Source organism: Penicillium chermesinum (assembly GCF_028974085.1).
Source record: "Penicillium chermesinum strain IBT 19713 chromosome Unknown utg000006l:1.0-2335141.0:1.0-2336784.0, whole genome shotgun sequence".
NCBI lineage: Eukaryota > Fungi > Ascomycota > Eurotiomycetes > Eurotiales > Aspergillaceae > Penicillium > Penicillium chermesinum.
In genome coordinates, this window is record NW_026695316.1 from 259,834 (window position 1) to 272,795 (window position 12,962).

At 53.7% G+C, this 12,962-nt stretch overlaps 5 protein-coding genes across 5 annotated transcripts; 3 read left to right on the top strand and 2 right to left on the bottom strand.

Annotated features, from left to right (window-relative positions):
• Positions 1-529: 529 nt before the first annotated feature.
• N7468_007863 (SGNH/GDSL hydrolase family protein) lies at positions 530-1,512 on the top strand (the record flags this gene model as incomplete). Its single annotated transcript, XM_058477159.1, has 2 exons — positions 530-660; positions 726-1,512. The coding sequence occupies 2 exons, from the start codon at positions 530-532 to the stop codon at positions 1,510-1,512; spliced, it is 918 nt and encodes a 305-aa protein (XP_058327504.1).
• A 1,016-nt stretch (positions 1,513-2,528) lies between these two features.
• Positions 2,529-4,228, bottom strand: N7468_007864 (FAD-binding oxidoreductase; the record flags this gene model as incomplete). Its single annotated transcript, XM_058477160.1, has 2 exons — positions 2,529-2,561; positions 2,627-4,228. 2 exons carry the CDS (start codon positions 4,226-4,228, stop codon positions 2,529-2,531), a joined length of 1,635 nt encoding a protein of 544 aa, XP_058327505.1.
• A 700-nt stretch (positions 4,229-4,928) lies between these two features.
• N7468_007865 (dTDP-4-dehydrorhamnose reductase family protein) lies at positions 4,929-7,114 on the top strand (the record flags this gene model as incomplete). The annotated part of the gene is made up of 4 exons (XM_058477161.1): positions 4,929-5,105; positions 5,227-5,457; positions 5,513-5,967; positions 6,166-7,114. 4 exons carry the CDS (start codon positions 4,929-4,931, stop codon positions 7,112-7,114), a joined length of 1,812 nt encoding a protein of 603 aa, XP_058327506.1.
• Positions 7,115-7,131: 17 nt separating this feature from the next.
• Positions 7,132-9,363, top strand: N7468_007866 (uncharacterized protein; the record flags this gene model as incomplete). The annotated part of the gene is made up of 1 exon (XM_058477162.1): positions 7,132-9,363. The coding sequence occupies one exon, from the start codon at positions 7,132-7,134 to the stop codon at positions 9,361-9,363; it is 2,232 nt and encodes a 743-aa protein (XP_058327507.1).
• Positions 9,364-10,012: 649 nt separating this feature from the next.
• On the bottom strand, positions 10,013-12,598 carry N7468_007867 (potassium ion transporter; the record flags this gene model as incomplete). Its single annotated transcript, XM_058477163.1, has 2 exons — positions 10,013-10,858; positions 10,919-12,598. The coding sequence occupies 2 exons, from the start codon at positions 12,596-12,598 to the stop codon at positions 10,013-10,015; spliced, it is 2,526 nt and encodes an 841-aa protein (XP_058327508.1).
• Between the last annotated feature and the right edge of the window lie 364 nt (positions 12,599-12,962).

A 12,962-nucleotide genomic window follows, 5' to 3' on the forward strand; every position in this document is an offset into this window, starting at 1 on the left:
AGTACCTTCAAGCTAGCCATTGCTAGCTCGCAGGAAACCCGGACGGTGCCATTGCTGCCCTTCCGTGGGCTACTAGTAGCCGTCAAAGCCCAAACCAAGAAAGTGGATTATGTTCCGAGGCTTGGTAGCTACTCCGCCTGCCGCCAACATCCAAATTCGAATAAGTGAGATGATGGGAGGTCGGACAGACAGTCTCCACCTGGATCATTGCAGCGGCATATGGCTAGACTGCCCAGTGATACTTCGTACGTAGAAATGGGATAATGGCCTCCGAAAAGCGGGGAAAGTCGTATCCATTTGCAACGATCTACACGATCCTTCAACCAGGCTTATATGGGCTCGGGGCATTCGGAGTATTATCAAACAAGTTAGATTTCTACCGTGGAGAAGGAGCATCGGCGAAGGAATGCCAGCACATTCCCGCGTCAAGCCACATGCAGGTGCTGAGGAGGGACGGAGGAATGATAAAAACTTGGTCATCCCCAGGATTTGGATCGAGTGAACAGTCACTCTTTGCGGGCCTCAAAAAATGAAGTACTTGTTTTCATACTCGGCCGTCACGGCTCTGCTGGAGGCCTCATTGGTCCTCCAGGCCGCGGCTGTTGCAATTCCCCTGAAATTGGAAGCGCGGGGCTTTCAATTCGAGAATGTCTTTGCCTTGTATGTTTGACGTCACGGTGCACGACGGATGTTCTCCATGCTAACTGCAGATCTTTCTTCTATAGCGGGGATTCTTACACTACAAATGGCTTCAACGACCACGGGCCCCAGCCAAAGGCGGAAAACGTTATCGGGAACCCTAATTTCCCTGGCGAAACTACAACCGGGGGTATCAATTGGCCTGAATTTCTGGTGACGGCCGTCAGGAACTCCCCAGCGCTTCTTTACGACCTTGCCGTTTCGGGAGCAACAGTTGACAACACCTTCGTCGCTGCGTCAACTGGAGTCTCCACATTCGTACAGCAGGCGGCTTCGTTCGTCTCGACATACGGACCAAATACCGCGGGAGCAGGCGTGTGGACCAGCGACAACTCGCTGTTCACCGTGTGGTTTGGCATCAACGACATCAACGCTGGCTATAAAAACTCGAATTACGAAACCCTAGTGCACACAGTCATTAAGAACTACTTTGACCAGGTGACGAATCTCTACAACTCTGGTGCAAGGCACTTCGTGTTCCTCGGCGTGCCTCCCATTCAGCGCACACCGCAATTCATCTCCCAGGGATCGGCGGCCCAAGATGCCGTGACCAACGCCATTGCTTATTACAACCAACTTGTCCAGGACGGAGCAAATGATTTCAAAAACGCCCACGCTGACGCTGCGGTCTCCTACCTCGACACAATTCCCGTTTTTGACCAGGCGTTGAACAATCCTACTGCTTATGGCTCCCCCGATGCAGTCTGCTACAACTCCGACGGAACGTCTTGTTTGTGGTGGAACAACTTCCACCCTGGCCAAGCCATTGATAAGCTGGTAGCAGAGGCGGTCGCTGATCTCATTAAGGGTTAATTGAAGGCTATAGCAGTGCTAACAGTCAATTGGTAGATATGTACCTATGTATGGAAGGAAAACGCTAAGATCTGCAGGTGTCAAACTACAATAATCGATTGACTCCAGAGTTACAGTGTGCATGTACTTGTCTTGAGCTAAGCTATTTTCTTCCAGAAATTCAACGGCGGAAATTTCCTAATCCTAGTTAGGCCACAGTTTTTGGTTAAGGATCTAGCTTAAGATGATTGTTCCAATCTCGAGGGACCTAGAGGATGAGATCATATAATACCGCAATTCTTGCGATAGACTACAACCTCATTAGGTTTCGGGTGAAGGGAAGAAAAGTGATCAGCAGACGAGCGGGACAAGCTGCATTAGCTTAAGGCTGCATGTGAGGTCTATGTGGGGGCTGCAGTCAGGACCAAGGTAAGCCCACCAATGCCAATAACAACATTAATTAGCCACCGTCAAATCGGTCAAATAAATTCCGCGCCGTCATCTTAAAGGTTCGTTAAGCCGTAGCTTTCTAGTGATTGGTGGAATGGGGGCGCAATGTCAGGAGAGGTCTATCCGAACTAGACCGCATGATGAAAGGAAGAGCGGAAGTCTAAGGCCGGAGTCACTACGTGCGAGATCCTTATCCCATGGCCTATTTTTATGTGCTTATCGTCTTTTATACTGTCTGTTTGTGACATAAGGCCGACTCACATTCTGGTTGATGTCCGGTATTTAGACCTATCTAGACCAAGTCACATAAAGTCGACAAATGGCTTGTACCGTGATCGTACATCGAATTATTAGCCTTGATTTCGGTAGATTTACCATGCATTCATTCAAACGTGCGATTCACAGCCTTGTTCGTACAATGTTGTGTCAGCCTACTATTCTACCCATCGAGGACGGAAGCGGCCTACTTAATGTCGGAAGAAAACTTGTCACCACGGATTCAGAGTAATGCTACATGACTTGAGATCGAATTGAGTATTTTGTCGCTGGTATAGTTTTTGTGTTTGATACAGAAAACACTCATACACCTAGATGTATTTGTATGGGTTCATGATGCCATTCTGGAAGAACTAAGTTAGCAAGAAATAGAATATCAAAAGGACCGAAATCCTGGGAAGTCACTCACCGGATCATAGAGCCCCTTAAGCTGCTTCATCAAGTTCACCATGGTCTCGTTCTGGCTGTATCCAATGTACTGCCGCTTGGCAATACCCAACCCATGTTCGGCACTGATACTACCGTTCCGCTTCTGGATCCACTCATACACCCAAGGCTCGATAGCCTTCTCGACTTCTTTGTTATACTGGCGCACGGAAACATTCAAGTGGAGGTTAGAGTCACCCATGTGGCCGTAGCCAACGACCGCACGCACGGGGAAGGAGTCGTCATCGCCCACAAAGCCCATCTCAGTAAGGCGCGAATTGCAGTCCTCCACCAGCTGGTACAGCTCTGCAAGGGGAATAGAGACATCGTACTTGTAAGTACCGCCCAGATGGCTGAGGGACTCAGTGATACCCTCCCGCCAGCGCCAGAGGGCCTGGAACTGAGTCTCGTCCTGAGCCAAGACGCCGTCGGCAACGATGCCTTCGCCCATGACATGCTCGAGGAAGGCCTCCAGCTTGGCCATATCATGCTCAGCGTTCGAACCGCTGGTCTCAATCAGACAATAGAAGGGGTATTCGCCCTCCAGTGGATACTTGTTCCCAGTAGAAGTGTGGACAAGGCCCTGGCTGCGGCCGTCCATCAGCTCAAAGGCTGACAGAATCTCCGACAACTGGTTCTTAGCCTCGAGGTATGCCTTTTGCACGTGCTCGAAGCTCTCCAGACCAAAGTAGGCGACATTCACCGCCCTAGGTCGTGGCGGGCACAAAATGGAAACTGCAGTGACCAAGCCAATGGTGCCCTCGGAGCCAATGAAGAGCTGCTTGAGATCGTAACCCGTGTTGTTCTTGCGTAGGGTAGAAAGGGAGTCGACAATGGTCCCGTCCGGCAGGACCGCTTCAAGGCCAAGCACCGTACCATGCAAACTACCGTAACGAAGCAAACGCAGACCACCCGCGTTGGTAGAGACATTACCACCAATGTGGCATGAGCCCTTAGCTCCCAGATCGAGGGGGAAAAGGTGGCCGCGCTCAGCGAGGTACGAGTCAGCGGTTTCAAGAATGACCCCGGCATCCGCGACTAAGACGCCCGAAGCCTGGTCGAAGGAGCGGATCTGGTTCATGCGCGAGGTGTTGACCACGATCTCGTCGAAGACCGGGACCGAACCGCCGACCAACCCCGTGTTACCACCCTGGGGGACGACAGCCAGTTTGCGCTCGTTGCAGTATTTAAGCACCTTGCTGACCTCCTCGGTGGACTGAGGCTTCAAGACAAGGCGGGTATGGCCCCGGTATTTGCGCATCCAGTCGCTGTTGAAAGGTTCGATGTCGTCTGTTGCGTCGGCAGTGACACCATCCACGACGGCGGACTCGGAGCCGAGAAGGCTCTTAAAGAAAGCCACATCGTCGGCGGTGACCTCGGCGAACTTTGGGTCACGCTGGATGTTGTACGCTTCGCTGGTATATTTGATCTCCTTGGTGCTGGCACGCAGCGGTGTTGAGCTAAAGCTCCGAAGGGCGGTCGCATGGGTTAAAGGCGATTGAGGAAGGACCGGTCGGAGGTGGACCCGAGGGCGAGGTAAACGAGCCCTTCGTAGGGCATTGGAAATGTTCCGAGCACCAGACATGGTGTATCCTGGAGGGGAACGAAGAGGATGGAGCGGCCGATCTTCACGAGAAACTTGGAGGGCGGAGAAAATCCCGGTGATTTTCGGTCTTTTGCGCCGAGGCCATTTCGGGCCAGTTTGAGTAGGCCAGAATTGAGGTTGCGAGTTCCCAGCGAATCGAATTCGATCCTTTTTTTTTTCCCCCTCTGCTATTTTCTCTTATACTACCTGATCTACTCATGTTTCGAGCTTTTCGACATGGTAGCAAAAATGTTTTAGCCGTCTACTGGACCCGGCGATACTGGTAATGCGAGGACCGTCAAGTTCTAACTCGGAGCTATAGTAGTTTTAGCAACCATTGAATTGATCTATATTTCCATTGAATTCGCTAGGTGTTTGTTTCTAGAAACCAATTAGGGTGGGTCGAACAGATTTCCATGCCCAGTTTGCTGCTGGTCACTCTGCAGGGAACCGGCCAGCCCTAATGAAGATAATTTAGCCATTGCTCATCCTCAAACCACGGAGCCTAATAGATAGAACTGCCCTGAGCCCTGGGATTGAATATAAATGTAGCTACCAGCCAAATAAACAACATTCTGAGCCCTAATGCGACGTGAAGAGCAGGCGAGCTACAAGTCAGTTACGTCATGGTAGGGCCCCGCACGGATTCTGGTTATTTCCCGGCCTTTCCTTGAACTCGTGTTTTGTACCTCAATTCACGATGACTTCCACGGTATTAATCACAGGCGCCAGTGGCCTACTTGGACGTCAGGTGTTCAATATCTTCCAGCACTCAGGCGTGCTGGTGGTCGGCCAGGGCTTCACGCGCGCTGCCCCGCCAACGATCCTGAAAGCAGACTTGGAGAAAGCTGAGGATATCAAGTATCTGTTTGAGGAAGTGAAGTAAGTTGTTTTGATGAAACCACAGTTTTCAACTCTCGAGGTCCGTGAGACTGACATGATTGCTTGGCCAGGCCCCAGATCGTTATCCACTGTAAGCTATCCTGTGAATTTTCGAGACGTGTGCTCCTGTCTTACACTGCTCAGGTGCCGCAAACCGTTCGCCGGATCTGTGCGACAAGGATCCCGAACAAGCACGCAAGGTGAACGTCGAAGCTACGCGCATTCTTGCCGAAGAATGTTCCGCCCGCGGAGCCTTCCTGATCTACATTTCGACCGACTACGTCTTCCCCGGGAAGGAAGGAGATGCACCGTACGAGACCGATGCCGAAACCTGCCCCCCCAAACTTGTACGGTGAGCTGAAGCGCGATGGAGAGGTGGCTGTACTCGAGGCGACTCGGGAGACTGGCCTGGGTGTGATCCTGCGAGTGCCAGTGCTTTACGGCAATGCCAAAGACAACTCGGAGAGCGCCGTGAACACCCTGGTAGAGGCAGTTAAGAAGGCGCAGGACCCCAACGCGGGGGTGAAGATGGATGACTGGGCCCAGCGCTACCCAACTAACACCGAGGATGTGGCCCGCGTGTGCCGTGACATCGTGATTAAGTATCTGCGGGAGAAACAGAAGATAAAGGAGCTGCCACACATTCTCCACTTCAGCTCCGAGGATCGCATGACCAAGTATGAGATTTGTGAGAAGCTGGCCCAGATCCAGGGCGTTGAGATTCCTGGCATGATCCGGAACAAGCAGGGCAATGATCCCAATGGCGGCGTGCAGCGTCCTTATGACACTCACCTGTCCACCAAGGCCCTCAAGGATTTGGGGATTGATCTACAGACCATCAACTTTGAGGATTGGTGGTAAGTCACGAAAAATGATCCACATTGAAGACTACTTATTGACCGAATTTGATAGGCGCAAAGCTCTGGTGGCCCAGAAATAAGGTTGAGGGGCCTCCCCCACTTACGCAGGTTCTACAAAACAAATAAAAAACTTCGCCTCTGGCTCGAGAATAGACAAACCATGATATCTCCCTGGATCTTGAGACACCGTAACAGCTGTAGATCCTTTAGGGGCCTTCTGCGACACACCTCGTATGCGCTAGCGCTAGCGCCGCCACTTCAGGCGGAAATGCAATCCGTGTCTGTGGCGCATTTCATCCGTAATCCCCTTGTCTTCACCCTGCGCTTCCCCACTAATCGTATGGTGAATTGGAGATGTCTCGGTCTCTGCAAGAGGGTCGTCCGTGAGAGATCTTGGTCATTTGAGTCTTTTCCGTGGCAGCCACGGCCATGTGGAAGGTCGTTAGAAGCCCGATACGAGGACCATGACCCTGGCAAGCCCCTGCAAACTCCCCAGGCGCCTCGACTGGTCGGTCACACCGCGCTGGAGAGATGGAGAGACCCGCAGGTGGACCAGAATAGACGGGTCGCCCCGGTGGATCAGGGCCAGGAACACAATGCTGATCACACCATCTTGCGTAAAGATAGTCAGGGTCTGATGGGTTACTGCAGACGGAGGAAGTACAGTAGTTCTGGAGGTTGGGCTTCACATTCCACCGAAACCGATAATCTCCAAGCCGGAAGCGTGAACCGCGACCAGAACCCACGGGGACTGCGTCATTGGCTCTGGGCGCTTATGGGCCTTCATTTCCCTAACCTTGATCTGGCCCGTAAGATTGCCATCTCGCTCCAATTTCGTAGCGGCCCAAGTTGCTTCTCTTTGCGAAAAGAAGAAATCAAATCGCATACACCGAGCCGGGATCAACCTTGCCAACCTGGTCAACCTTGTCAACTTTGTCAACCTTGTCTCAGCCCCCTGATTATCTCGCCCTTGCGCCGACTGTTTGATCGTGTCGTTTCGTTTCCATGCACTGACCCCCAAAGCACGCGGGTGACTCGCTCGTTTCAAAGGAAACAAAAAAAACTTGGAATCGACCTTTTAGACTCTTTCTCTCCCACGCGGTTGACGCCCTTGCGCGTCGCGCTTCCCCATACGCCATCATGAATCAACCTTCCGGTTCAATGGCCAAACCTTCCCGTTATCGCCAGGCCCGCGAGGACTCTACGACAGTCGACGACATGAACCGCCCAGCCACCTCCAGCACGGCAAGCGATACTAACCCCACCATCGCCAGGAGCATGTCGCGCTATCGACGCAGAAGGCCTGGTGCTGAGAGCAGCCCCGCGATCCCCGGGGCTGCGCTAGCAACTTCTCGCGTCGCGGTTCCAGCCTCCCGTCACGCGAGACACCAGTCGGACGCGGAGGAAGAGCACCTGCGAGAGAAACACCGCCTGGACGCTATGGACCAACTGACCGGCGGAAACCCAAAATCTCGCCCGTCGACGCGACCGCCGTCGATCGAGAAGAGCGCCAGAAGGTCACTCACCACAGAAAACGGGACGTCAACGGTGCAAAGTCGCGAAACTACCCAAGAATGCCGAGCCAAGCCAGATCCTTCAACCGACCCGGCGGACCGCAAATCCTTCTTTCAAAAAGTTGGCTTAGGAAAGCCCAAGGGCGCGTCAGCCAAAGACCAGGCTAGTCCCCGCTATATTGGGGTTGGCGGCGGTGGCATTGTTCCAGGCACAGATGCGCCTGTGTCGGCCGTTAACGCCGGCAAACGTCACGTTCTAGTGCAGTACGGCAATGTGTCACTATGGTTTCCCTTTACTCCCTCTACCCGGGCCTCCGACATCCTTCGCTCGGCGTCCAAGACTCTGTCTTCTGAGATAAACCCTGACACTTTCATCCTGGTCGAAACTTTCCGCCAGATCGGCCTGGATCGACCTCTGCGCCGCTATGAACACATCCGTGAGATCATGAACTCCTGGTCTCAGGATGCCGATGGCAATCGCCTTACAGTCATTCCTCCGTCCAGCATGGACATCTATGCCCGTCTGGATGCGCAGCATGTGCCTTTAGAAAGGCCTGGCGAGACTACCGTATTAATGTACTACTCTCATCGGCCCCGAAGATGGGACAAACGTTTCGTGACCCTCCGGACGGACGGACAGGTCACCATGGCCAAGAAGGAAACCTCAAAAGACTCTACCAACATTTGCCACCTATCAGACTACGATATCTATACCCCCAGTGCCCGAGCAGCCGCCAAAGACATTAAACCACCGAAGCGATTCTGCTTGGCAATCAAAAGTCAGCAGAAATCTACTATGTTCCTATCCACCGACAACTTCGTGCATTTTTTCAGTACAAGTGACCGAGCGGTTGCTGACGAATGGCACCACGCTGTACAGCAATGGCGGAGCTGGTACCTGATCAACGAACTTGGAGCCATCCTACCAACGGAAGAAACGGCCTCTCCCAAAGGGACATCCACGCAGAGACGGGGCGCTCAACGGCCGACCTATGAATCGCCCCTGGTGGATCAAATACCTGGAGATGGGTCACCCCCTCTGCGAACGGCAGGGATATCACAATCAACAAGCGCCCAAGACCTGTTCTCTCGCAAGAAATCCACCCGAGAACACCCAGCGCCGCCGACAAAGCCTTTCCACGAGACAATCGCCATCAATACCCGGGTAGATAAACATCCAGGGCCCGCGCCGCCGCTCCCGGGAATGAGCCCCGAGGAGGAACCAGAGACGTTCTCTCCCACTGGGCTCTTAGGACGCACTTACACACAGCGCCGAGCCGCTATGCAGGAACGAGAAGAGCGCGAAAAGCGGGAAAAGCAAGATCCCTGGCTCTACCCCTCCGGCGCCATGATACCAGAGATGCCCTCACATCCAAACGGCGCGCCCACAGCTAAAGGGCCCCGCGGCCGATCGGAATCAATCGGCCAATCGAACAGACCCCTCGTCGACCTCACGCCTGTCTTCCGCGAACCCCCTCAACACACGCGCAAAGGCCGCGGTGTCACCATCGAAGCAGGCCGGCAACTCATCGAAGGAGCAACAGGCCCCGATCTCACCCCGGGCGCGATGCCCATTCCCTCCGCGCAGGCATGGCGGCGGCCCCCAGCGCCCCCGATCCCAACCGACTCCTCGGCGATGCCGATGCGCTCCAACACAGTCCGCAGTACACGATACGGCTCACAGCCCAAGCGGACGGACACTAGCTCCGCGGATGCAAGTCCGGTTACGCCAGGGGGGCCTTTCATTCCGAACACTCTGCTCGCGCCGTCTAAGCAACGGGCCGCTAGCTACGACCAGACGCCGAAGAGCCGGCGGGGTATGCAAGATATCGCGCTTGAAAACCCTTTTGCCGATGGGGGGCTGTTGCACCAGGCGTAAGCTCAAAGGTAAGAGTTCTTCTGTTTATGGATTTAATGAAGAAACGATATGGCGGTGGGACATGTGTGATATTTACCCCTCGATTTCGGCTTTTGTCTCTGGTTCTTTTTGGTGCGGTTGATGCACAGGTATAGTTTAGAATCCTCACTATGATTATTTCTCAATGGACATTGAGTCGTCTTTTGGTGGCTGCGACCACCGTCTCTGTATTGTTTTTCCTGCGTTTCACTCGTAGAGCGAGAGTAGGAGTATTCGTTAGCGTCAAGTTCTCGGAGAGAGATTATAGGTCAGAAGCAAGTTGTCGTCCGAGTTACTCTGCCAGAGGTCTCAGAAAGGAGGGGCTGACTGATTCACGGTGCTGCAACGGTATCTGGAGCTTCTGGTAGAATGCGAGACTACTCCTGTAGGATAGCACTAGCGTCTTCCTGTGCTGATGTATTCTCGTATATATCATAAATTCAAAGTAATATTCCAGTACACGCTTGTATATGCTTCTATTCACACATGCAATGCTTAAATATCCACAGCGCCCGGGCTGACCAAGATAGGGACAGTAAGAAACTCCCAAAAGAACGCCAAGGCTCTCAAAATGTACAAAAAGATCACTCCCGGAAGATGGCAAGAAATAGGAAGAGGTAAGGAACACTCGTTAACGCCCCGACGCATTCGAAAAGACCGTCCCGGATCGCTGGGAGCGAGCGGTACCGGTACGGTTCACCATCGAATCGCCGTTGAGGGGCTGGTGCTGGAAATCACGACTCTCAAACGCAGACGAACGGCCCGCATCGCCGTGGGCCTGGGAGAGAGTCCGAGATGCAGCCCAGCCCATCGAGGCGCCGCCACTCAGGTTCGAGGGGCGCCGGCGCATCCGACGCTCGATGGTCTCTGCTTCGTGGCGATGGAGGGCGTCACTGGGTAAAAGGACGGCACGGTCCAGAGCGACGGGCAGACCACGGTGGCGGCCACGGATTTGCATGGCGATGATGACCAGCTTGGAAATGACGTTAAATTGGCCGGAAAAAGAGGTATTGCTGTTCGGATAGCCGAAGGAGAGACCGACAGTACCGTAGGCCGAAACGACCTCGAACAGGACGGTGAAGATTTGAAAGTTATAGTCGGTGGAGTCTTGGATGCGGCTCCCTTCTGCGATGGCAATGATGAAGAGTCCCAGGAACACGTACCACAAATCGAAACTCAGCTGGCGGCGCAAGTGAGTGCCGATGTAAGTGGGGGCTGTCTGGTTATCGTCGTCGTCTTCGTCGTCATAGGCGTAGATTCCCAGACTCTTTTCTTCGTAAACGTTCGTACGACGCATGGAAATGGCGATGGGGAACACGGAGATATACATCATGATCAGATAGGAGACCTGGATCGCAGGGTGAAGGTCTGATAGACTGACGACACCGAAGCCCGCGGTGCGAGTAGACGAAGCTTGGAAAAAGCCATCGAGAACCCGGATTCCAGGGGAGTATTTGGTAACAGCCGAGTCATTCAACTGCGGGGAAAAGGTTAGTATTGTACCCAGCGCGACCGGATATCAAAAAAGCTAACTCACGTCCAGAATAATGAAGAAGATCACATCGATGCCATTCAACAAGACCAGGATCGCGAAGAGCCACCAAGTGGCATTGCGAGGGAAGAGAAGGGTAAAGCAACGACGCGGATGATCCAGGAGGAACTTCAGCTCTTCCCAGAGACCAGTCCCTTGCCGGACGAGTTTCGACAACAACCAAATTGCGAAACGAAGGGCGCATGGAAAGCCCGTATTTCCAATGATGATAGTGATCGCAAAGAACAGTAATGGGAAGACAGCTGTTGCAAAGGATTCCATTGAATCCGGCGTAAGTGTGAAGCCAACATCGTTGAATGCAGACCCAGCGGTGAAGATGGCCCACCAGGGTCGACCAACTCCATCTGCTTCGACGATCTTGCCCCACCGAGGCACCGTCATAATCCATCCAATCATCGCCATGGCGCTAATGAGATGAATACCGACGTAGTAGGCTGCGATGACCACAGCCAGAGTCTTGAGAGCGCGATACTCAATGCCGCCAAGCTCATCCCGCTGCTCCTCCGTGAGATCCACAAAATTCGAATTTCTAGCCACAGTGGCATTCCAACTGAGATACGGCTGGGTCGGACGTTCTCTTTCCTGGGTGAAAGACCTCCATATTCCCCGAAATGTCTGCCTCGTGTTAGAGGGACCCAATCCGTTGTCGTGTTCAGCTTCGTCGCCGTTCAAATCCTTTGTGAACGTATCGCGCATGGTTGGTCGTGTGTCGAGACGGGGAATGGTAGCTGATCGAGTGCGGGTTCGATGGAAGTCGGGTTCGTTTATAGTGATGTGCGGTCCTTCCAGAGGACCGACTTCATCGTCCTCCGAAGGTGCGGAACTCGGTTGGCGACTAGGGCTGGGGCTTTTGGGCTCCGGGTCATGATCATTGTTATCTTCATCCACCTCCTCAAGCGCCTCGGGCACACCGCCACGGTCGTATTCTCGAGGACTGGGAATGCGCAGGGCACCTTTGCTGTTCCGCTGGCTCTCCACGAACGCGATATGGGTTTCGGGGTTCAGCTGGGTCGGGACCCGCAAGCTTCCCAGGCCAAATTGGCTCGCTGGGGCGGTACTATCGGTCTCATCCGAACCGGACTGTTCATTAGAGCCCTTCCCGCTGGCCGAATCGGGCTCAGCAGACGAATCATCCGCGGCATTGGCGACGGGGTTTGGGAGTCGGTTCCCCCGTGCATCACCGGCGTTATTCCGTAGTACGACAATCGACCGTCCGCCAACTCCGCGTTCCGCCCGACTGGTGTCATCGCCGGTCCTGTCCTTACTCACCGTGCTCATACGCGAGCGAGTGGCGCGCAGCGCACGTGCATCCCGGACGACGTTCTGGAATCTGCGCTCGAACCAATATAGTCGGACCAGCGTCAGGGTTCCGTGGATAAAAATCGGGGTTGTGAACATTGAGACCCAATATAAGAAGACTTGTTGGTAAGTCCACAACTCGTTCAGATTGCGCGTGTTCAACCCGCTCTGGGTCGCTGCGCCCGCCGACATGAACAGGGCATCAATGTATGCGATGCCTCCCCCGACGTAGACAACGACCGAGCTGAGCAGGACCCAACTGATAATGTAGGTGTAATGCACGAAAATGAAATTTATATGCAGCCTGTTCAAGAGCGGGACGCGCTTCTTGACGGCCGATGCCCGGCGAATCACTGGGCCAAACATGGCCAGCGACCGTCGTGATCCGACGAGCAGCGCCCTGGCGGCTTGTATAGAGATAGGAAGGACGTGGAGGGAAGAAGGGGTTTCCAGAGGGGAGTTTTGCCGTGCTGCTATTTCGCTTTGGTGGTTAGCCACTCAGGGATCGGACTCAGGCCAAGGTGCGCCATTTTTCGTACCGATCAACAGTCAATCACAACGTGCGCAAGCAGCACGAGCAGCGCGGGGTTAGCCGCTGTGTATTGAGCGGGGGATGCGCACAATAGTCGAAGGCATACTGTAGCCAGCCTCGAGAGCTTTAAAGAGGAGAGAACCGCAGACGGAGGCAAACCCCGAGAACGTTTTTTTTGGAAAAATTACCAAATCACGC